This window comes from Cheilinus undulatus, linkage group 19 (assembly GCF_018320785.1).
Source record: "Cheilinus undulatus linkage group 19, ASM1832078v1, whole genome shotgun sequence".
In the NCBI taxonomy this organism is placed as follows: Eukaryota; Metazoa; Chordata; class Actinopteri; order Labriformes; family Labridae; genus Cheilinus; species Cheilinus undulatus.
This window is the reverse complement of record NC_054883.1, coordinates 38755262-38780320: the sequence shown is the minus strand read 5'-3', so window position 1 is coordinate 38780320 and position 25059 is coordinate 38755262. Positions and strand designations below refer to the sequence as shown.

The following is a 25059-nucleotide window of genomic DNA, read 5'->3' as shown; positions in this document are numbered from 1 at the left end:
GAACTGGGGTTGAAAATGGAGTGTGACCTCACCCCTAGGCACCTCTTGAAACTCAATTCTGCATCCAGTGCTTGTCTGTAGAGAAATCCAGACATGGTTTCAGCAGTGCAAAAATGCAAATGTTGTTTATTCCATCACTGCTGAGATGTCAGCTGATTAAATGAAAGCAAGAGTTTAGTCTGCGTGTTTGGGAGATTTCAAGTTTCCTCATCATACTTGTATGATGTTGCATGATGATTTCATAAAATTATGTACATATTTATTTCTAATACTCAGTAAGATGTTCAATCAGCACAGAGAAACTTTCAGCAGCAGGATGTCAAAAGAGCCCCCAGGTGTCAAACTGCATGTCAGTGTTTCCAGGACAGAAAACTCAGCCCTGAATGTCATTCAGTGTTTTGTGATAATCTTTCTCCCAGGTAGCTACACCTTTGAAAAGCATCTCAGACACTAGCTACCTCAAAAAGTAATGGGTTCCGTAAGCTGTCAGTTCCAACACTGATTTTGACCAAAATTTCAAAGCATTATTTCAAAGTAACACAGAGCACACCTGAGAGAAAGAAAACGCTTTAAAACCTACTTAAACATAACAACCAGCCTACAAATGATAAAATAATAATGATGATAGTTAAAAAGGACATAATTGCTCTTATCAGTCCATTATCAGAGCATAAAAGAGAAAGAAATATCAACTGATAAAATCAGTTTTGATAAATTACAACTGAATGTTCGGGGCATGAGCTGCTGCATTCTGAATCATCTGCAGACCTTGAAAACTTTTTGACAAACCAGACTGAACATTTTAATAATTCAATCTGGATGGCACAAAGGCATTAATGTGGACCTCAGTGTTCTTTAACAACAACATTTATCTCATTAGAGGTGACCCCAGTTAGTCCAATATCTGATGATTCAGTCAAGAGAGCCTCATTTGACTGCCAGTCTCATAGCTGAACGCCTGCTCATTCAACAGGAATTATTCCAGTCCAGCGATATGGAGCTCAGTGTCGACTTTTGCATCGATTTGTCTGTTTCCTCCAGATATATCATGACTCCTGGTCCTTTTTGGTATAAATATCAACTTATTAATATCTTTTTATGTGGTTCTGAAAATAACTCTGACTCTAAATCAACTCACTTTGCAACAGCAAAGCAGTAAACCCTGTAATTAAACTTAATATTTAAGGTGAATATCTGTGTGTGCAAACCTGAGTTATGTTCCTGGCTACTCTGGCTTTATAATGCAGACTTAATAATTGAGAAGTCAAGAGGACAAAAATTTACATTACCGTAAAATCTGGAATATAAGTCCCTGCCTTATAAAAGCTGCAGTCTGTTTTTCAAATCTCTTAGGGTGCTTTCACACTAGGGGCCAGGTCCCGGATCCGAGTGCACTTGAGCCCAAAGTTCGCGATTCAAGTGGACTCTGGCACGGTTTGGATGAGATATAAATGCAATTGTGCCATAAATATGGGACAGAGTGCCATATCAGCTCTATGACGTCATGGTAAAAACTGAACTTCTTTCCACAGCGTGGCAGTTTGTTCACATTTTCCCTCAATAAAGGGCGGTCTGTTAATGGTCTGTTGTGACTCACCTTACAGATGGACACAAGTTGGAGTCAGTGAGAGGAGGTACAAAGGCAATAAAAGTCTCCTGTCACCTTAAAAAAGCGCTGTATCTGCACAGCGCGAGCCCATTTAATCCTCTGAGCTGTAGTAGATGTGCAGATACGAAGAGCGAAGTTGCTGGCATCTTAAAAGTGATTTTAAATCCTCCATGGCAGCAGGATGGACTTTTTTGCCAGGTTAAAACAAAAACAATCTTTGCTCAGGTCCTGACCCGAGTGGTTGCCATGGTAGCAGGGTTGTAAACCACTTAAGTGCATACTGCCATCTGCTGTTTCAGACTGAGTACAGACGCAAGTGGGCCCGGGCACAGATCGATGTTGCTTGTGTGAAAGCACGGTTCGAAACAACTGGGCCTAATGTAAAAGCGCCCTTAAGGGGACGAATATTTAAACCATGCTCCTGGTTTATGATTTCAATTCCATCCAGTAAAACCCACAATGTGCAGTTTCTCTTCCAGTAGTGTCTGTTTTCATTGTCGGGAGTTTGCTTCTCTACAGCTTACAGTACGGGAGTTGAGCTCTTTCTGGTATTTGAGGGGATTGTGGGCAGGCCAGGGGCACTAGTTTTTGTTAGAAAAGCCTGAAAAAGGGATTTTTTCATAATATGTCCCCTTTAAATGTCTTCCCAATCACAGCCTGTGCTACTTCCTCTGGTGAGTTCTAAATGAAAACATAACAGAGCCATGCAATCTATATGACATGAGTTATTGAATTGGTTTCACAGAACATGTCAGATTACTGTCTTCTTCTAAAGAATCACTGTTTAATATTCTCCATGTTCTTCCATTAAAGCAGAAACTGCTGCATGAGCATTTAAAAACATCATCATTTTAAAACTGGTCAGGACTGGACTGCAAGCGAAGCAGCTTTGCATTTGTTTCCTATATACAGAACATGTCGACCAGAGGAATATTTGCATATAAAATCCCCTGAGGCAGCATTTCTCTACGTCAGAGGGGTATTAATGTAAAGATGGAAACTGGCCATGTTTTGATCATGTCTTCACAGGGCATTAAAAATAACGTGTTGGTAACGTGTTGTTTATAAATAGATATCATTCAAAAATTTCTTAAGATTATAATCCAGGTACTTCCTCCCCTTGTGTGGCTGACTTTCCTCCTTAATAGTCCTCTCTCTAACTCCCTGCTATCACTTTCTTTGCCTCTCTGACCAGATCTATTTTTTCTTTCACCACACTAACAGGGATCAACATGTTGGAAGTGATTTTGTGGTTTTTTTTTTTTTTTTCACTCGTTCCACCATCTGCCGTCGTGAGAAGCTCTGAAAAGCTTTAGCTCCATCTGCGCTTTTATTTTTTTGGGCGACGTCTTTGTTTGTTTACAGCCATGAATCCAAAGTTTGAAAATGACTGTGATAACATTGATTTATAATGATTTACATGCACCAAGCTGCACTTTTATCAAAGATTGTATGAAGTAAATGTCACTCCTTTTGGATCAGGCTGTATTTTCCTACTAAAACGAATAATTCCCAAAGTGGAGATTCAGTTTGATGAATAAATCAGACCCAGAAAATAAAAGAAGTGCACTTTTCTGCTGTTACAGGATGTACAGTTTCCCTACATCAGTGCACAAAGTTGTTAATTAAAAAGTCTCACAAGGCTTAAACCTTTCCTTCAGCTTTTCTTTTGTCTTTCAGTAAAAAAAGTTGTTTCGTGTAGAGATGCACTGTACACTGCACTTTCCCTATCCACAGAATTAGATTGAATATTGAATTACTTTCCTCTTTACACTCCTAAGACTTTTGATGCAGTCAATAAAAGTTTCTCAGGGAGCCTGAACTCAGAGCCAAGTTTCCTGGTTAGTCTCTAATGAGAATTCTGCTGAGAAAATATTAAAGGGCCTTTAAGCCAAAAAGAAAGAAGGCAATCTTTATTAAACACATCTTCCTGTACTGCAGTGGCGTAATCGAATCTAGAGGCTGATCTCACGCCAAGAAGTATTGCCACATAGGGGATTTTACGACCTGAAATCTGACAGATCACCTCATAATCCTGAACTATGATTGTCCATCAGCCAAGTAGAGACGGAGCTTATGTCCACATTGATATACTGTGCAACCAAATGGCAACCCGTGCCAAGGATTCTCCATTAGGTCCCATATGATACTGGCCTTTCTTACAGTAAAAATGAGCATTTATAACCTGGCACAAAAGGTAAACTCTTGTTATTCCTTTTTTTTTCATTTTTGACGGAAAATGGAAAAAAAAAAAACACAAAAAATTAAATTAATAAAAGTTTCTGCCAAACAATATAATCATGAATTGAAATTTAACTCCTGCTGTGTACATGGATTAATACCTCAAGCAGTCCAGGCTTATTTATTATCTCCACCAAGGAGGTTATGGTGGGTTTGTTTGTTTGTTCATTTGTTTGTTTGTTTGTTTGTTTGTTTGTTTGTTAGCAACATACCTCAAAAAGTCAAGGACGGATTTTCATGAAATTTTCAGGAAATGTCAGAAATAGCATAAAGAAAACTGATTAGATTTTGGGACTGAGGGGCAGTACTTCTGGGCGCGGCAGAGTCTTGACGTAAGCAAGCAGCGACCGGTGCAATTATGGCAGAAGACATTAGCTTGGATGCTGCTAAAGCGCCAGTTTTATCAGAACTTGACAAAATTTCTTCGTTAAAAGAACAAAGAACAGCAGTGAGTTGTTTTCTTTTCCAAAATGACAAAAGTCGAGTACTTACATGTCTATAGTCGCCATGTTTCGTGTTATTTCTTGGTAGCTGTGCACGCGTACCTAGATAGCAGTACGTCCTGAGTTTTGTTGCTCTGATTGGCCTGTAGAGATGTGACGGACAGAACGTTCACCCAATCGTACTCCGAGGATTTTTCAAAGCCTCTGCCTTTTCTCAAACGTTTCCTATGGGAGCTTTCCCAGATGGATGTGTGAAACAAATCCATCTGGCGTGTCAGGTTAGATCACCGTCTGGATCCAGGAATTTTTTTAAAGGATTCTGTACTATTGTGAGATAGGGCTAATGGCAGAGGCTGCGTTTTTACCGCTTTACACCAGGAGATGGCAGACATGAGTAACTTATTCAAAGTTTTAGAGTTTTAGAGAGACACGAGAACAGAGAGAAAGACAGCGAATTGTAGCGAGATTACTCACAATGCTAGGAGGAATAGAGGAATATTCACCCTCTGCCGTGACTTCCACACGCTTTGCATGCTTTGCCTCACCATGTCTCCACCCCACCGGGGGAGGGAGTTATCGGTGAATTTGATTTTGGGAGTATCCGGATCACCGTCTGGGTCCAGGAATGTTTCAGAAGGATTCTTCACTATTGGGAGATAGGGCTGATGGTGGAGGTCTGCACTCTCTGAGTGCTTTTCTAGTTCATACTGATTTATTTCCTCCTAATATTCATACATTGACATTATTTTGAATACAATGTCTAGAGCAAATAGGCCTATTTTTATGCTGTAAAACACTGTAGATGGCTATGTAGGCTAAAATTTTGATATGAGGGCTTTTATTTTGAAATGTTCACCTTTCTCATGGGGTCATGATTTCCTTTTCCTCAAGTATAGTAAAATTTTGACCCATGGTTTAAAAATGTGTTATCTGTTTTTTTCCATTTTTGTGACTGAAACTAAAAACAAGGAGAAAACAGCTTTCTGTTTTATTTTTGTTTTTTCCATTTTTCATCATAACAAAAACAATGGAATAACAAGAGTCTCTCATGATTTCTGAGGCTTGTTTCAACCAGGAAATGGAACTACCAGAAAATACACTGACCAGGGGGTGTTTGAAAGTCTTCCTTCTGTTGTCATGAAGATTTAAGATGCTGTCTGACAGTTCACAAAGGAAAAAAATACCCCCAAAGTTGAGGATTCTGCTCATAGCTCTGCTCCCATCGTGTCTGGAGTCGTACAACTAAAATATTAAACATGCCAGTTGGAAGCAGCTGGTCAGACTGTCTTATCCCTGAACACAGCTGGACAAACGATGCCCGATCTGACTTAAAGTCAGCGCACCTTCCAAGTGAGTCACTCTGACTGAGCTCCAGAGATCCTGTGTTGAGACGGGGCAAAGTCCCAAAAGGACAACCATCACTGCTGCCTTCCACCGATCTGGGCTTTATGGCAGAGTGGATTGATGGAAGTCTCTCCTTAGTGCAGAACCCATGAAATCCCACTTGTCTTTCACATGGAGGTTTTTGCACTGAGGAGAGGCTTAGACAAATCTGACCAGGTGGTAGCATGGAGAAAAGAAAAGGACCTGAGATGGGTCCATGAGGTATCCCACAGGTTGGATTAGCTGTACAGGAAGTGGAATTGCCAGTATTTACAGAGAAAATTCTGTTGGTCAGACAGGAGTCGAACAAAAACAAGGCTGTGTCACCCGCACCAACGCAGTGCTGGACTGACTAAAATACCATTATTAATGGTGTTAAAAGCAAAGCTGAGGTCTCATAAGATCAGCGCAGCAAAACTTCCAGAATGCACTGCAATAAAGAGGTCTGTGAGTCATGAGTGGTGCAGACGCTACTCTGAAACCTGACTGAATTTTGTCTAGGATGTAATTTTAAGAGAAGTACAACAGAGTTTATGCATTAGAGCTGATCCATTTTGGAAAATAATCAAATGACAATTATTTTGACTTAAACTGTGATTTAGACATGATTTATGGTATAAAAGGGTGACAACTTTGTAAACAAAGGTAATGTATTAATACATCTGTGTATGCATTTTAGAACATCTCTGCAGAAAAATATTTAAAGTGAAATTAATCTTTGACACACATTTCACCTTGAAGAGGTATTGCACCTCTGCTATTTGAAAATTCCCATACATTTTTGATTAATTGTGCAGCTCTATTCTGCTGTAGTGGATCACCATCAGGGGGCTTTAGAACTTCTGTTCAAAACTCAGCAGGTGGCTCTTTATAGAAAATGCCCCAGGTTTATATGGTCTATGGCAGTGTTACTCAACCCTGCTTATCCAAAGAGCCAAATTGTTGAAAAATACAGCTGCAAGAGCCACAATCTAAGAGGTGAAAAGTGGCAAAAACGGGTTAAAGTGGCAGTAAAAATAAGCTAAATGTGGCAAAAATCGGTGAAAAGAGGCAAAATGGGCATAAAATGGCAAACACTGGGATTAAGGTGGCAATAAAAGGGTGAAAAGTGAAGAAAGAATGACAGGTGGCAAAAATTGTCAAAAAGTGACAAAACATGGCAAAAACTAAGTGAGAAGCGACTTAAATGGGCAAAAATCTGAACAAAAATGGGAAAATGGGCAAAAAGCAGCAAAAGTGAACGTAAAAGTGGCATTCAATTAAAAGAGACGGCTTAAATGAGTGAGAAGAGACAAAAAACCACAAAAAAGTGGCAAAAGTTTGCAAAAAAAGCAGGATAGAAGTGTCAAAATTGGGCAAAATCTGTTTAAAAGTGGCAAAAATGGGTTAAAAGCAGTAAAAATTGAATAAAAGTGACAAAAAATTGCAATTAAGCACAATGGAAATATACAGACAAAACATAAAGGTTGACAATTAAGATTGACAACTTAATTCTACTGCTAAAGTGTGGGAAACAAACTGATTAAAGTGACTCACAATGGATAATTTCTGTGGTCAAATTTTCCCCTTTAAGGTTTTCCGGGATAATAATATTTCAAATTAAGACATAAAAGAGCCACAAATCATCACAAAGGGGCTTCATGTGGCTCCAGAGCCACGAGTTGAGTATCACTGTTCTATGGTTTCAGCTATTCTGCTGTTGTGACTTTTAATGGTGGCACATTTTCTTTATAGCTCTTTTAACTTCAAACTGACAAATAGGTTGGCAGATATTTGTAAAGCCAACCTTTTTTGGCCACCTGTGATCTGATGATGGTTTGAGCCATGCATAGAAATTCTGATGTCTTCTAAAGTTGCCGCCATGTTCCCTCTATTACAGGACGAAGTCTGGCCTCCCTGAGTCGGAGGCGTGTGTCCTGCAAAGCTCTGGGCCGTGGAGACTGTGAGGGTTGGCTGTGGAGAAAGAGAGACGCTAAGGGTTACTTCTCTCACAAATGGAAGAAATACTGGTTCGTTCTGAAGGACAACTGCCTTTATTGGTACATCAACGAGGAGGTGAGTTTTGTTTTTCATCAACTTTCTTTTTCTTGTTTGACATTTCACGATAAAACTCCAAAAAAATCAACAAGGAATGGTTTTAATGATGAATACATTTCAAACAAAAAGGTAGAGATGAAATTTGCCGTGTTTTTCAAAATGTTTGTTTGAGATTTGGGCTGAAAACAAAATGAGAGAAGCGTTTTTGTCAGACTGACCCTGAAGTCAAGACTTAAACTCTGATATCAAAGGATGAGTCAGGAAGAGCGTGCTCTGGTATATATAAAGTTTGAAGGAGTTTCAGCTTTATTTTGGCTCAAATAGCTAAAGTGTACAGCCTTTGAAGTCTTTGAAATGTACCAAAGTCCCAGGGGAACTTGTGGTGTTTAAACCTAGGGCCATGCCTTTGGTGAGGGAAGAATAAATAGTCTGCTAGGATATATATCTTTGTATATTTTTTAAATATCTAGAGTGCCCGAGGATAAATACTCATAGATCTGGCAATCTCTTGACTTACTGTCCAGATACCAGTCAGCTGGCCTGTGAATTTTCAATGAGTCAAAGAAAAAGCACATCACTATTCATCAGACAATTCGGCTGCAGCTGCCACTTCTGTTTAGTGTTTATTAGCAAACATTAGCATACTGGAATTGGATTTGATTAGCTTTCATTATCCCCTTATAAGACTTTTTCTTGGCTGTTTAATATGAACAGTTGGACTTAACTGCACCATGCCCTAACAGACTAAACTGCACTCATGGCCATGTAAATCATTCTGTCTACGAAGCATCAGCATGTTTGTGTAGCAGTTGTGTTATCTCTATTTTGTTGTGTGATGAACCAAGTATAAATGGAGCAAAGTTGGCAAACTAACGCAGGCAGACAACTCCAGCTACAGTGCAGATAAGAAATATTCACCCCTGGATGTTTTACCTCTTTATTGATTTTTTTTAATCGGGCATGGTCAAAAGAATTTGGCTTTTTGTCAAAAAAACTAATGCCAAAGTAAAACCAGATTTTCTCAAAGTAATTTCAATTAAATAAAAATATTTAATGTACAATAATTGATTACATAAACAATCACCCTCCTGCACCTTTGACTTCAATCACAGCACTGAGTCTGTGTGGATAGGTCTCAATCACGTTTGCTCATCTGGACACTGCAATTTTTCTTTATTCTTCCTTGCAAAACTGCTCAAACTCATCATTTATTGCTGTTATTTATATTAGGCAGAGAAGCAGAAAAAAACCCAGAGCAGACCAGGCATCAATGACAACAGAATGACACTGATTAAGTCAGATGTAGAGAAAAGGAGGAGCTGGGGTTGAGGAGGCTTGCAAAAGTAGCCAGCAGAGGGAGCAGTAAAGAGAAGGCAAGGTATGGCATTGTGAGTGCATTTAGCCAATAGGAAGCTTAGACTGAATCACCTGACAGTCAGTCTATGAGGGCATCCATGAGATCAGCTGATCTCATTGAACTACTGCTGCATGCTCAGTTTTTGGCACCAGCGTGCTGTTTATTATGGCAGCAACAGAAGCATGCATTAGGTGTCTCACAGTCATTTTTGTACTGATAAGCTCAAATATGCACAGGGGACAACATGGTGCAGATTGGCAACAAAATGTGTCGTGAATTAAAGTAATAAATGTCCCTGATAATAGAAAAGGTATATTAGGTCTCTCACAGCCAATCCAAGTGTGATGTTTGCAAGTGCAATAAAATTCACAGATGCCGTTTCGTTCTCTTTTTTCAGGATGAGAAGGCCGAGGGTTTCGTCAGTCTTCCAGAGTTCAAGATTGACCGTGCCAGTGAATGTCGCAAGAAGTAGTAAGTGCATAATGAAACCACTTGTTCAATATTTATGTGCTAACTTGAGTCTTTTACTGCTGTTATGTGTGAATGCATTTTCCCTGCAGGAGTAACTCTCTGTTTCCTCGGTTGTCTCTACAGTGCTTTCAAAGCTTGTCACCCCAAGGTCAAGAGTTTCTACTTTGCAGCAGATGGAGTGGATGACATGAACAGGTAAATCAGCATGAGCTAAACATGCACGAAGGTTACGAGGAAGGGCATGATCCCTTTAGGGAGGCTCGAGTGCAGCTTCTCTAAAGCATAAAACATACTGTATGGATTCAATATGGGAATAGAAGAAGCCTTCATTTGTTAAATAGTAAATAAATGTAGGGACTTGGGGTATGGAGCTTGAAAACGATTTGGTTGTATAGTTTCAGTCATGAGTCTGACAGTAGTAACAGTAGTAGTAGTTTTTTTTATAAGTGACACATCTTTGGTCATTATTTTCGATGCATTATTTATTAAATGCATAAGTATTACCCACCTCTGTTCATAGCACTATAGACTGAGTTATGCATGCATGTGTTTTACTTTCATGCGCTGCAGAAACTTTCATTGTACCGCGTGTATAAGTCTAATTTCTAGTCAAAATATCTCATCACGCTCAGTAAAAGCCCCATTAATACTTTGGCTCATATTTGCATGAAATGTCTAAAGCCTATGAAGTCTTTGAAATGTTGCAAAATCCTTGGAGAATTTTAATTTTCTGAGCCCTAGTAAGTTGAGGAACCTCACATCTTTTTAAAGAAACGTAACAAGTATAAAGTGCTTCCTGCAGCAGCTGCTGTTTTGACTCATTACAACCAATTACCAGGGCTCAGTTTCTGCTTAAAATAGAATCTTCACCTGGACCTGTTAAGTGAATTTGATTTGTATTAGGGTAATGGGATATTTTGGTTCTCATTACACTAATAGGGACTAACAAGGTGATGGGCATCTGATCATCTAATTTTTTCAAGAAACTTAACTATAAGAAGTGTGCTGCACAGGCAGCTATTTTAATTAATTACAGCCAATTATAAAGCCTTATTTTTTTGCTGGTAATTTCTCAAAATAAGATGTTTACCTGGACTTAATAAGTAGGTGTTTCTTTATTTTAAGTGTAATGAGATGTTTTGGTCTCGTTATACTGATAGGACTAATTAGGTAAAGGGCATGTCTATTTTCAAGACACTTAACAAATATAAATGCATCCTGCACAGATAGCTTTCTTAACTCATTACAACCAATTAGGTTTAGTTTTTTTAGTCCTGATGTCTCAAAAGTAAGACATTTACCTGGACCTATAGGTGAATTTAGCTTTAATTAGGTGTAATTAGATATTTTGGTTCCTGCACTGGCAGCTTTTTTGACTCATTACAACCAATTCTGGTCTTATTTTTTTCATGTAATATCTCAAAATAAATTGTTTACCTAGACTTATTTGGTGTCTTTGGCTTTTATCAAGTGTAAAGAAATATTCTAGACCAGAAATTAGGAATGGAGTTTTTGCATTGAGTATGAAAATTTACACACCCATGCTTTTACACAAATAGTGTTCCTAAATTGTTTTAATTAAATTGAAATTTTAACAATATTTTATTAAGATTTGATGTCTTACATTCTCAGTTTCAGTGTCTGGGGGGTTGTTTTGACATTTTTTAACTAAATTACAAATTTTATGTTACAAGCCTTCTTTTGTTAAATGTTCTTTTTTCATTTTTGGTGTGAAATGATTTGAACTTGCCCTTCTGTTAGATGGCTGAGTCGTCTCAACATGGCTGCAGTGGGCTACGCTGAGCGAGAGAGGATACGCCAGGAGCAGGGTGAGGGTTCACTCACTGCCTTTCAAAGCCCCCATGGTGCCCCGCTGCATGCAACAGGTGCCCTTTAAAGCCCCTGTCCCTCAACATCCTGAGTCCACCACTGCTCCAAAGGACACTTAAGCAGATGGATGTCTTCTAGCACCAAATATACCAACTCTGCTACTTCTAATTGACCTGACACGTTTTTATTCCATCTTTATTAGTATTTGTCTTGATATTTAGATAGATTTAGATGTAGATAGACTGTGTTTATAGCTGGCTGTTTGGTAGATAGATGATTTACTTTCTCTGGATGGTGTTTCTGAGTGTGTTTGTGTGGGTTTCCTGCAGATTACTGGAGCGAGAGTGATCATGAAGATGACACCACCTCCAGCCCTAAGCAGGACAGTCCCCCACCTCCGTATGATACCTACCCACGGCCTCCATCAGTGAGTCATGCACACACATATGACTGTATTACAAGCTCATACAAAGTACACGCTGTACTTGAAGGAAACTCACGCTCGGCGCTCCTCCGCAGTCTTTTTTAACTGTTAAAGTTGTTGCCAATTTAGCCTACAGGGAGTGGTGGGGCTAAAATTGGTATAATTGATGTTATAATTGTCCCTCAAGCTGCTTTCCTACACAATAAAAGTCTTTCTTCTTTTGGCTTTTGCTTTCTAGTGAGACTTACAATGAGAATTTGAAACAACATCATCATTTCTAGCACCTTTTCAGACACCAGACACTCATCCTGCTGAGTTGTGAAGACAATAAAATTAAAAATCCTGCAATTAAAGAGTCTTACAAGTTCAAACACTTGTTTCCACTCATGTCCAAACATTCTTCTCTCCGTCTCTGTCTCCCCGTCTCTTCCTTTTAATCTCACATGCTAATTCAATCACTGCCCTGCCTCCTTGACAGTTATAAAACTCTCTCACCAGATTGAAATCCTGTTTTTGAAGTGTTTTCATTACCGTCGAGTGAGATCAGAGCAATCATCTGACGTCTGCTCTCCCTCTCTCCGTCAGATGAGTGCCTACTTGGAGGGCCGCACCACTCGACTGTCTTCCACCGAGACGTCACGCTCTCGATCCTCGCAGGAGGACTTCCTCTGTGGCGAGCCTCCAGTGGTTTCCGCAGAGCCACAGTACCACCCTGGTCCTCTAGGGGGAGGTACCACGCACAGTGGGAGGAAACCAGGGGGCAGCAGCAGCAGCGACGTGTATCGATGTGATCCTGTGGAGGTCAGTACATCTTCTGAAGTCAAGATTGATCGTGTGAGTTTCTGTGTGAGATCTCATGTCTGTGGAATCTCCACTCTTAAATTGTCACAACAAACACCAATGATGCCCAAAATCAGTTGTAACAGTTTGTATTCCTGTGGTCTTCACAATATTGAAACTGATTGAAATTTTAAAATAGTCTAGTGTGCATCCAGCCTAACTGCACTCTGTAGAAACAACAACCCAACACATCTACAGAGCTATTATTTTTGCAAAGCTCTTTGCAAACGCGTACATAGATCCACATCTGCCAATGCGTGTACAGATTTGGGTTTTGCATTGAGGGTAGCAAAACCCAGGGCTTTTACACTTACAGATCTGAGCACACATTTGCAGATTGTGTGTTGCAGAAGATTCTGTAAACACATTTTCAAATAGTTTTGCAACAATAATAGCTCCATAACCGGAAGCTCTGAATTGGAGCTCTCACACTGGAAATCCTCCGACCATTAAAATTCTGTTGCAGCACCACCATCAGGTCTAAACTCACTGTTCTTATTTCCATATTCATGTTCCCCAAAGAATTGAGACACTATTTTGGACACAATTTGTTCTTGGAGTGTTTTCAGACTCAAATGTCACATTTGCACACAATGTCTTGTCATAATATAATTGGCACACAGTTAGCTGAATACATTTATACTTTCAGTGGGGACTTGAGATTTTAATTACCTCAGAAATATTAGAAATGAATTTGTTCAAGCAGCACCAGCATGGTAAAAATTATATTTTCAACCCCAGTGCAAGAAAGGCAGTGAGATGTGCAGTGTCTCAGCTGAAGTTGTTTGCAAAGCATATCTAGTGTTTGGTGCGATAAATAATTCAATGTCCAAGGGCCACTTTTGGGTACTTATGATTTAGAGAGCATATTCAGAAAGTATTCAGACCACCTTCACATTTTTCCATTTTATTATGCAGCCTAATGCTTCAGTTGATTAACTTCATTTTTATTTTCATTAATCTATACTCAGCACCTCTTCATGACTAACAAAAATAGAATTAAGATTTTTTACAAATTAAAAATAGAAAACTGAAATATGAAATTGACATAAGTATTTAGACCCTTTGCAAAAACACTTAAAATTTTGCTCATGTCCATCCCATTTATCTTGATATTTGATATTTCACCTGTGGTAAAATAAAGTGATTGGACATGATTTGGAAAGGCACACACCTTAGGGCTGACAATTCATATCAGAGCAAAAACCAAGCCATCAGGTCAAAGGAACTGCCTGCAGAGCTCAGAGACAGGATTGTTGCAAGGTACAGATCTGGGGAAGGATGAAAAAAATTCTGCTGCCCTGACGGTGCAGTAGAGCACGGTGGCCTCCATAATTCTCAACTGGAAGAAGTTTGGCACAACCAGTACCCTTCCAAGAGCTGGCCATCCGGCCAAACTGAGCAACTGGGGGAGAAGGGCCTTTATAAGAGAGGTGACCTAGCAGTAGAGAGTGCTATTTAACCAAAAGTTCTCTTTTGAAACGTATTATAACCTTTTTCTAAACCTGATGTTTTGTTAATCAGACGACATGAAATACATGTTGCGCAAAAAATGTTGAACAATGCCACTGAAAAGTAATTTTTTATGCTTTTTCCTCATAGTACCGTTCCAGTCCTGCTGGTGGCAGCAGTGAGACGGGGTCTCCGGGCCGCTCCTCTTCTTCTCAGAGACGCTCCTGGCAGGACCTGATTGAGACGCCGCTGACCGAGGCTGGACTACACTACCTACAAACAGGACCTCTGGGTAAAATCACACAAACCAGAGACCTTACCTGTCCTAAGTTTCTCTGAACAGGTTATGTGACATCAATAATAATGGCTTAGACTTCTTTAGTACCTGCCAAGAGACCCAAAGTTGCTTTAAAGAAGAATTAAAGCCAAGACACAACATAAAAGACAAACACTAAGTTGAGTCCATGTAGGGGGGCAGGTTTTGGAGTGACAGTGCTGACTGTAATAGTCAAAATGTGCAGACAACAGCAGCCTGCAATGGAGAGCTTTAAAATGGGATGGTTTGGTTTTTGAAGTTTTACAGTATATAAACTCTCATCATTTTATTTTTGTCTCTGCTATTTTTTAATTAATGTTGAAGGTTTGTTTTATGCTATCTATTAATATTTTAGGTCTTGTTCACACTTGGTGACTTTGTTAGAACAAGTCCTTATGAATGTTTTTTTAATTAATGATGATGTAATTTTGTGGCCAAACACAGTACTCTATTAAATAGATTTAATAGAATATCAACAGGTTGCTATCATCAATGTGCAACAGACATCTCTGTACAGTCAAAAGGCTCAGGCATAACAACAATGTTTAGTTTGTTGTCCAGTTTTTCAGATCCTCTCATCTTACAGTGGGTTTTTGATTCATGTTTTTGCAGCTTAAATAGTGATTTTGTTGTTTTATTCACCTTAAAGAGGACGCCGTCTTCGCCGAGCCAGGTTCAGGTGGCGGCACTATGATGGCTGGAGCCGTATATACTCTCCCCGCACAGAGGAATGTCCCGTTGCCCGTGGCAATGCAGAGGCTGATCCCTATGGCAACCCAGGGAGGGAAACCCCGCAGCTTCACACTGCCACGAGACAGCAACCTCCACTCACTCCTCGTGCCCCCCGCCAAAGAAGAACAGCAAACACACAACGGTGAGTTTAGACGGGAACATACATGTGCTGAGAGACACGTGGACACTCCACAGAGCAGACAGGACACAAACAGATGTGAGCTCTGAGAGCGTGGGTGGACGGGAGGTAAGAGCTGAAAGGGAAAATGTGTCTCACGTTGAATGACAGCCTCAAGAGACTGAACAAAAAAAATACTTTTTTAAGGTGAAGATGCTGACGTCAGTACATGTGCCAGAAATAAAACGCTCTCAGGCAGACACATTTAAATCCTGTTCATTTAAATTTAGCAGGAACACACAATCCAGCTGAACGCGGAGCTAATGAGGCTAATGAGACAATGATGCTCTGGTTACCAAGGTGAACCCGGCAGCACTAAGACAGAAAAAGTGCCAAACTGAAACAGTAAACAGGAGAGAGAGTCACAAACAATGAAATATAATAAGGATGTGATTTATCTTTTATTAGAGAAGCAGCAGAGGAATGAATCTGCCAGTGTCTGAGAGAAAATAGAGAACAGGACTTTATCACCATTAATAATTCTGAATGACTAACAGTGTTGAGTAGATGATGTGTGCTGCTGTCCTCCAGTGGTCACTCAGAGATATAACTCACTCTAGATGCTTTATGACAGCTCTGACATTAAATCTTTCACTAAAGGAGAGTTTGAGTCAACATTAAGAACGCTTCTTTGCCTTTTTTCGTTGTCTGTGTAGGTGGCAGTGAGGGTGCGTCCCTAGGCGACCTGTTTCGTGCCTGCGAGGAGGGCGGCGTGTGCCCCCTTGGGCGAGAGTCTGAGCTGAAAGGACAGTCGGAGTTCAGGCAGTCGTTCCTGAGACGGGCCGCCGACCCGCAACTCAACGAGAGACTGCACCGCCTCCGCATTCTGACATCTACATTAAAGGTATGGCCACATACATGCAAAAATATGCAGGGACGAATGTGCAAAACACACCAACATAAATATTTATGAACATTATGACATGATGCACCATCACGCCCACAAATAAGAATTAAGTGACATCCTCCTCACCTGGTTCAAACATGCATCTCTGAGAGTATCCCTGTGGCAAAGGTGGGGGTGTCTCTTGAGCTTGAGGCAGAACACATAAAAAGAATGACCCAGAAGTGGTATAACAAGCTAGAGTCCACCATATGATGCTATAATGAGAATATTCGCCTTTGTGCCAGTGCTTTAAATAGACTGACTGAATCATAGTATCATCAACAGAGTAGGGAATCATGTTCTGTCTCAGGCTGTCAACCAAAAAATAACTATGTAAACTGAAATTACCCCCGCGCACTGACCAATTAATTTGTTGTTGATTCAAAACAAAATACAAGAAAGAAACTGTCCTTTACCTCTAGATCTTTGGTAACCAACTTAGGGTCCACACAGCCCCAGGGCTGCTCGGAGTATCTCAGAGGGAGGCTTTGTGTTCTCTGAAGTTGAAAAAATTAGATTTGCACCTTTTAAAAATCTTGATTAGGCACATGATGGACAGTTGATACATTAATCTTTTGCCGAGATTATTAGTCCAAATGAATTTACAAATAAAAAGCTTAATCAAGACAGGCTGGCTGCGGACAGTTCATCTCTGACGGCCACTCTTGCAGACGGGTATCTCAGAACAGAAATACACGCTAAAACCTTCAAAGTAAAATCAGATTTAACTTCCATTAAGGGTAAGGTTAAGGGTTAGGATATAAAAAGTTAAAAACCTGACCTAAAGAACCTGATTACAAAACTTTTGATAAAGCTGGGTAAACAGTCTGCTAACAGGAAAAAACTTTACAGGAAAACATTCTAATGCAGCAAGCAGAGCTTATCTAGATAAAGGAATAATGGAGCCAACTAAAGCTAAGCTATGCAGATAGCTACTTTACACAGCTACCTTAGCTTTGGCTATGTTTGCTAAAGCCCATGTTGCCAAAGCTAACTTAGCTTTTGACATAAGCTACTAAGCTATCATAGCTATCATAACTATCTTTATCTACATTTGCTTAATCCCACATTGCTAAAGCTAGCTTAGCTATAGATAACAGAGCAACATAGCTATCATAGTTATGTTAGCTTTAACTACATTTGCTTAAGCTGGTGATGTTAAGGCTATATTATGATAATGGAGCTGCATAGCTATCGTAGCAATGGCAGCTTTAACTATGTTTGCTACAACTCATGTAGCTAATTTGCTATAGATTATGGAGCTATGTAGCTATTCTAGCTAAAGCTAAAGTTGCTACAGCTCATGTTGCTAAAGCTAACTTACCTATAGAGGATAGAGCTATGTAGCCATCTTATCTATTTTAGCTGCAGCGATGTTTTCTGAGGCTTATGTTGCTAAAGCTAACTTGGCTATAGATAACAGAGCTATGTAGCTATTGTAGCTACTTAACTAACATAGCTGAAGCTTAGCTCACACAGCCGCTATGTAAGCTGCATAACTATGTTAGCTTTAGCTATGTTTGCTGTAACTCATGTAGCTAAAGCTAATTTGCTATAGATAATGGAGCTATGTTGCTATTCAAGCTATTCTAGCTAAAGCTACAGTTGCCAAAGCTCATGTTGCTAAAGCTAAGTTTGCTATAGATGACAGAGCTAGGTAGCCATCTTACCTATTTAAGCCCTAGCTATCTTCTCATAAGCTTATTTTGCTAAAGCTAACTTAGCTATAGATAACAGATCTATGTAGCTATCATGCTACTTAGCTAACATAGCTCAAGCTAAGCTCACACAGCGGCTATGTAGGCTGCATAACTATGTTATCTTTAGCTATGTTTGCTTGGGCTCACATTGCTAAAACTAACTTAGTTACATTGGCTTTTGTGTTCATATTAATCACGCAGCTATCGTAGCTTTGTTAGCCTTAGCTAAAGCTAACAAAGCTCAAGTGAGCCACCGTTCATATAACTCCTTTATGTAATTTATTTCCCAGATTAGATCTCTGACCTTTTTTTCTGTTTCATTCATGAAATATTTCTTAGTCTGCAATGTTTGCAATGTAGAAATTTCACCAAATCTAGTTGAATAAAAAACAACTAAAACTGAAATATGTTGACACTGACATTAACATTTGCATTTTAAAGAGAGGACAAAGGGACTGAACAAATCATATTTGCTGACTGGTTGAAGAAACGGGCAGGGTGGGTCGAGGTTGTGACAGAGAGCGGGGCAGAGACATTTGTTGCACCACTTCAATACAGACAAGATCCTTCACCTTTCAGCCCATTTATGTCGAACTGTCGATGTTTTTCTAAGTTCCTTAGAGCATAACCGCCTTTAAACCATTAGAGAAAATAACACTCTCTGTGTGGCTCAGCTTTTTCTTTCTTTGCCTCCTCTCTCAGCTTCGATCGCCCACCACTTTATGCCTCTCTCTCTCACTACTGAGTGTGCTATCTCTCTTTCTCTCTGTCTTTGATCGCCCACCGCTGTGTTTTCCCCCATATCTTGCCGCGCCACTACAACTGTATGACCACCAAGATTGTGGTCAGGAGTGATCCCCTAACCAACTAAACAATGTGCACAGAGATTGTATGGGTAGCTCGCTATGTTCGTGCAACAGGTGCGAGGAATGAATACCACCATCCCCTCCCAGTTGCAGTGCAGTTAAAGTTACTGCAGTTTTCCCAACAAACAAAGTTTTGTTGAATATATTAAAGGAGGTGAAATGGTATGATCGTTGACAGTGTGACTCAGCATACTTGCTCTTTTTTTTTTTTTTTTTTTGGGCTTTTTGTGCCTTTATTTGATAGAGGAGGACAGTGTATATGGACAAACAGGGACACACAGCTGCCAGTGTACATGGGGCACGCCTTAAACCACAAGGCAGTAGACATAAAAAAGCAAAGCTCCAAATCAGGACTGGTTGCTTCTTACAGATGCATTTTGTTCTTGAAACATTGTAGTTTAGGGAAAACAAATGCAACTTGAGTAAATATATGTTTGTTTAATGGCAGCTGTATAAAGGGCCACATGTGCATAGAAAAATGTTGCACTGATGCATCAGTTTGGCATCAGTATCAGCTGATAACAGCCTTGTTTATTCTTCGATAGAAGTCATCCCCTGACCAAACTGAACTGTTTTTGTGGCCAAAAGAAAGGAAATGTTTGGGGTCATACATCAAATTGCATTAAAAGTAATACATAACTAGAATAAAAGAGTCCTTTGGATGCTTTGTAGTGTGAGGATCCAGCTTAGCACTGCATAAACAACATGTTTTTGCCTTACAGGCCATCGTCAGGGCTGTGCTTTTCTGAACTACCCCTCTGAGTGCTTCAGAACTCTTTAAATATTTTTGTTGATTTGTGAGTCATTTTTTTCTCAGCTTGATTTTTGCAGAACATTTGGTGTTTGTGACAAACTTGACAAATGCATTGGATTTCCTGTGATAGCTTCTTAAAAGCCACTTATGTCCAGCCTGCTGAATTGAAAAAGGTAGTAAAATTAAGTTGCATAAGTAGTGACTTAAAACAGCTCTGTTCTCTCTGAGTCAACAGCTTACAGGTTAGCCATCATCAATGTATTGTAGTTATTTTAGGGCACAGGTGTCAAACTTAAGGCCTGGGGGCCAAATCCGGCCCATGGAACAGTTAAATCCGGCCTGCAAGATGATCTCATATTTCTGTTATAACTGGCCCATCAGTCTGAAGTCTGCAGATTTCCTCAAGTATAAAAATGTAAATGTATCCTTGATGGTTTAAGATATCCTTGTTAAGTCACAAAATCTGAAGATGTAAGGAGTAAAAATATTTAGGATAGGAAGTCAGGAATGTGGGAAAGAAATTAACTTGTGTTTTATTTTAAAATTTTCAATTTAGCATCTCACAATAAGGACTCAAACTTAGGATTTTGACTTTTAGTTTAATATTTTGAGCATTTCAACCTATAATTTTGACTTCTCATATAATATTTGGAGCTTTGATATTCATAATTCTACATTTTAAGTCCTATTTTGACCCTTTTAACCAATTATTTTGTATTTCATCTCATATTTTCAACTCCAAACTTTGTCTTCATAATCCCACAGTTTGACCTTTTAGACTCACAATTTAAAACTTTGAATCATATTTTGACTTTTAATTTTAAACTAATAAAAACCTTTTAAACTAATAATTTTGACTTTCTTTTGAACATATTTGCCATTAAAAACAACATTATTTTTCAGTCTTAGTTTCATATTTTGACCTTTTTGAACTAATAAATTTACTTTTCTCAGATTGTGAGCCTTTAAACGTATCTTTTTTAACTTTTTAAATGTCAAAATCGTCTACCATCAGTGCTAAGTTTTTTTTTTTTTTTTCATATTTTATTACCACAAGGTTGACAGTTTATGGTTAGAAAGGTGACCGTGTTAGGCCCTCAGCCTCACTGCTGTGATTAAGTTTGACACCCCTGTTTTGGGGCTTTCAATAGTTGAAATCTCATTTCTGTCACATGCTTCTATCTTCTGTTCTAAATATTTGGCTTTTTTCACATCCATATGGAGATTTTTTTACTAGTGTGATGATTTGAGAGTCAAATAGAGTCAAAGAGATCTTTTTTTTGATCACAACTTAGATTTATTACTCAAATGAATGCTGAACTGCAGCACCAGTGTGGTTTAAGACTATTACTCAGAGGTGGGAGGTAGCTGATATACAGGAATTAGGCAAGAGTGCATGTACAAAATGACTCACTGGCACTCTACTGACAGTGGCATTAAACAGACGTGACAGCGTTGACACTTTTCAGAAGTCTACATCTAGTTGCTTTCTGTGTAAAATATCCTATCAATGTTTACAGTTGAAATAAGAGATTCTATGAAGATACTGCACTTTGTTGTGCATTTACTTTGATTTGTACTGTCTCAAGCTAACAGGGCTTTGCCTCCTTTTTGAATGAATTCCCTGCTTTTATTTTCTTGTTGGAGATTGAAAGTTACAGTATTAGCTAAACCACAGAAAAAAAGACCTTGCAACAGACGGAAAAGTAAATGAATAAATCTGAAAGGGAAATATTTGATATCAAAAGGAGCACATGACTTTTGTCTTCTCTGTGACTTCTCATAACTGTGAGAGTAGGAAGAGGCTACAGTGAGCAGTATCCAGCTACAGCCCTGCTACAGTCATACCAAAGATTGCAATTGAGGAAACTAACAAAAAAGGGGGATTATGTTTACCAAACTCCCACCCACTAATTCAACCAAAATGGTAGATAAACTTAAATTTACCTAGAACAACGAAAGTGGGAGCCACTAACCTGACACGCCAGATGGATGTGTTTCACACATCCATCTGGTAAACCTTCAATACACAGCGTTTGGGAAAGGGCAGAGCCTTAGAAAAAAACTCTGAGGGGGATTGGATCTGTCACAACTTCACAGGCTGATCAGATCAACAGAACAACAAAACACGTAACTGCTGCCAAGGTGTAAACTCCATAGAGAACTGCATAAAGCAAACCATGGCCACTGTAGACATGTCAGTACACGGCTTTTGTCGTTTTTGAAAAGAAACAACTCACTGCTGTTCTTTGTTCTTCTTTGAACAAAGAAATGTCGTCAAGTTCTGATCAAACTGGTGCTTTAGCAGAATCCACGCTAATGTCTTCTGCCATAACTGCACCAGTCTCTTGTTGCTGCTTGCGACTCCGCCGCCCCCCAAAAGTTCTGCCCCTTGACGCTGATTGGTCCTGTCACTTTCTAACTGGGCCCAAACAGTTCAGACAGGAGCTTTGCAAGATGGATTCACCAGTGAGAAACAAGGAAACGGGCGTATCCATCTGCTTTGCAAGGTTAGGGAGCCACTGCATTGGGAAAAATGAACGGTATTTTTTGTAACAGACTCATACAAACACACATTAAAAACCCAATATTTTTCTCAAGGCCAACTGACAGTGCTCTCTCCCTGGCAAAGACAATCAACAGTACTGAACGTCCAACGTCTTCCCTATCTAACCTCCCTGGCCGGCTGATTACCAGCTGCCCTCAGCTGGGAGCAGCTATCACAGGGGCAACAAGTTTCACTGACAGGCAAGCTAAATTGGGAGGAAATCAGCAACTTTCTAACAAACTTAACCATCCATTACAGCTTAACTACGGTGTGCTTAAAAGGACTAGATTATTATGTTAAAATAATGAAATGTTATTGTAGATGTAAATCTTATCGTAATTTACATGATAAAACTGACTTCCCTAGTTTGCATTTTTCCAATTTATTAACAGACAAATTTACAAACTGGTACCAGACCAATGAAACCATCTCACCAATGCAAAACGATCCTGTGAATCTCTTGTTTTAGCTGGCAGTTTTATCTAGAAAGGCTGGCTGAAATAATAACATCATCTGCATAGAGAGGTCATACGTGATGCCACAATTTGTGGATTCCTTTTAAACATTACTGATGAAACTTGGTAACCAAAAACAAGATATTTTTATGCAAGCTGTAAAGATTATGTCTTCAAATTCTAAAACACTTCACATGGTGTAAATTTGATGGATGCAACTGTCCTTTTTCTTGGTTTTTATGTTTTTAACTGCCAAAGTAACAATGCTTTAGTTGGTATAAGCTCACAATTTTCTGATCATAAACAGTACTGTTCATATCCATTATTGACTGAGGGAATGACCTTTGCTATAGTTTATTTTTCTTGCTCTATGCTGCAGTAAACACATTCACACCTGAACACACCTCCATACATTAAATGTGAGTGGGGTTAAAAGGAAAGAGCAGTAGCAGCAGTACACCAAACACCATGAATCTCTGCCTCTGATGGAAACAACTGACATTTAGTCATGTGCATAAGTTTTAGGCATGTGGGCGCTAAGTATTCATTATGGCGCCTTATGTGCCACAACCTGGGGCTGGAGAGATGGTGGCCAGCATCTATTGCTTGGTAGCTGAGGTCAAGTTCGACAGCATTTCTTCTGTCTGGGCCTTTTCACCACTGATGATATTTGCACTACCTGTGTATTTCAGGCCTTAAACATCCATAGCACATCCAGGGGCTTGTGGCATTCCTACTACCCGCCATTACAGTTGTACTGTAGCACTGTGTTACTTTTTCAGCAGATTATTCCCCATACCCCAGGTAATATGCAAGGACATCCAGAGCACAACCAATCCTCCTTTTCACCTGTTGGTTACTTACCACATCTACACCTACTGCCGCCTCAGTTTTGGCCCAAACATGCCTAAAAGTTCTGCACAGTTCTGTATATTTCCACAAACATACTGGACGTGTCTTTGTGCTGTTTGGTCTCAGTGCTGTCGTCTGTCTCAGTCTCAGCCTGTCTCCTCAGTTTGGTTTCACAGAGTTTTGTTCACTTTGGTTTCACGTCGTCCGAGCAGCTCTCATGTTTCTGAGCTGAGCTCCTCACCCTGTGGCTGATTTTATTTTGTCTTCCCAGTGTGAATGTTTGTTGCTTCCTCTGTGTGTGTGGGTGTAGGTGGGTTTTGTTACCTGTGCACTCATCTTCAGGAGCTTTTGTGGCTTTGGCTGCTGCTGAGCTTCATGTTAGCTCTCTCTGTCTGGCGTCTCTTAAAGGGATACACTACTGTAAGCGGGATCTTTGGATGAAATGGACCTCAGATAAATAGTAAGAGCGTACAGTAGCGGCCTGAGTCATCCATGTGGCCCTGGTGGACTTTAGCCCTAATTTGCTCTTGTTTTGTTTTTGTGAGTTTGAGCAGCATCAAGTTTTCTGCAGTGGTTGCTGTGGAAACAACAAAAATATGCATAATTTCTCTGAATCCTTTATGCATAAAAATTGTGGCAAAACAACAAGCCTCAGTCTAGATGACAAATGATGATGTGTACTCTCACTGCTCATAATGATGCAGACTTTTTGTAACCGACTAGAACAGAGAGGGAGCAGCAGGTTCATACGTGCTGATTTTTCTGTCTTTGGAAACAAGTTGTGCAGTTTTTATGTTGTAATGAGCTGAAATCCTAAAGTGTAAACATGCGTTAGTTAAAGAGAGTGATCAGCTTCTTAAAAGTAAGAAAACTCTCCTTTAGGAGCTTCATTTCCTTCGTTATTATCGACTTTAGCAAAGGATACACTGGATCATTCTTTACAAAAGAGAAGAACAGGAAAACTACAAATCTTTGCAGCAGCTTCACTGAAAGTGATGCACCTTTTGACTTTTCATCAAAACAAGTGCTACAACTTCTGTTACCTGTACCAAATAATACAGTTAATTCTGTACAGTTGAACTCAGGGTTCAATTGGATAAATATGAGAGGAGAGGTACACTCCTTTTATTCCATCCCAACTTTCAGTCAACCAATAAACTGTATTTGAGTTGCTATTTTGAGAAATTAAAGATGAATCTGGTAAAAGTTAGAGCACTGCTATTCAACGTGGAGCTGCAGAATTAATCTAATTGCAATCACAATGTCAAGGAGTGCAATTACATAATCACATAAAAGGCTGTTCTTTTTGTATCCAGTAGTATTTAAACTGATAAAAATGCCTGCAGAAAGACCTTTAAGTTTACAACAGTGCCACTATGGCACTTTTTAAAAGTCCCTCTATATTTCCAAAACAGCAAAATGTGTATTTTTGGGGGAAATAGTAAGTTATTGTGGAAGCAGCACTATGAAAAATTAAGGTTTTTATGTTTTTTAAATACGCACTTCAAAAGTATCATTATTCTCTGAGTTTTCCTTGATTACAAAACAAGTAGACTCATGACAACATTCATGATAATACCTAAAACTGCGATTCTGTTTAGTGTAATGGCATTTGCACCAAGGTTATAATAGTTTTGGAATTTTCATTAGTTTTTATTTTTATTTAGTTTTTACCTTTTGCTTTA

General features: G+C 39.4%; 1 protein-coding gene across 2 annotated transcripts in view; it reads left to right on the top strand.

Moving 5' to 3' along the window:
• cnksr2a (connector enhancer of kinase suppressor of Ras 2a) overlaps nt 1-25059 on the top strand; it is a 112931-nt gene that overhangs the window by 85005 nt on the left and 2867 nt on the right. For both annotated transcript variants that reach the window (XM_041813726.1, XM_041813727.1), the window contains 9 exons: nt 7556-7731; nt 9468-9541; nt 9665-9736; nt 11303-11370; nt 11701-11798; nt 12381-12596; nt 14238-14379; nt 15053-15277; nt 15970-16157. In XM_041813726.1, coding sequence (XP_041669660.1) covers nt 7556-7731; nt 9468-9541; nt 9665-9736; nt 11303-11370; nt 11701-11798; nt 12381-12596; nt 14238-14379; nt 15053-15277; nt 15970-16157 — 1259 coding nt within the window. The remainder of the gene's footprint in view (nt 1-7555; nt 7732-9467; nt 9542-9664; nt 9737-11302; nt 11371-11700; nt 11799-12380; nt 12597-14237; nt 14380-15052; nt 15278-15969; nt 16158-25059) is intronic.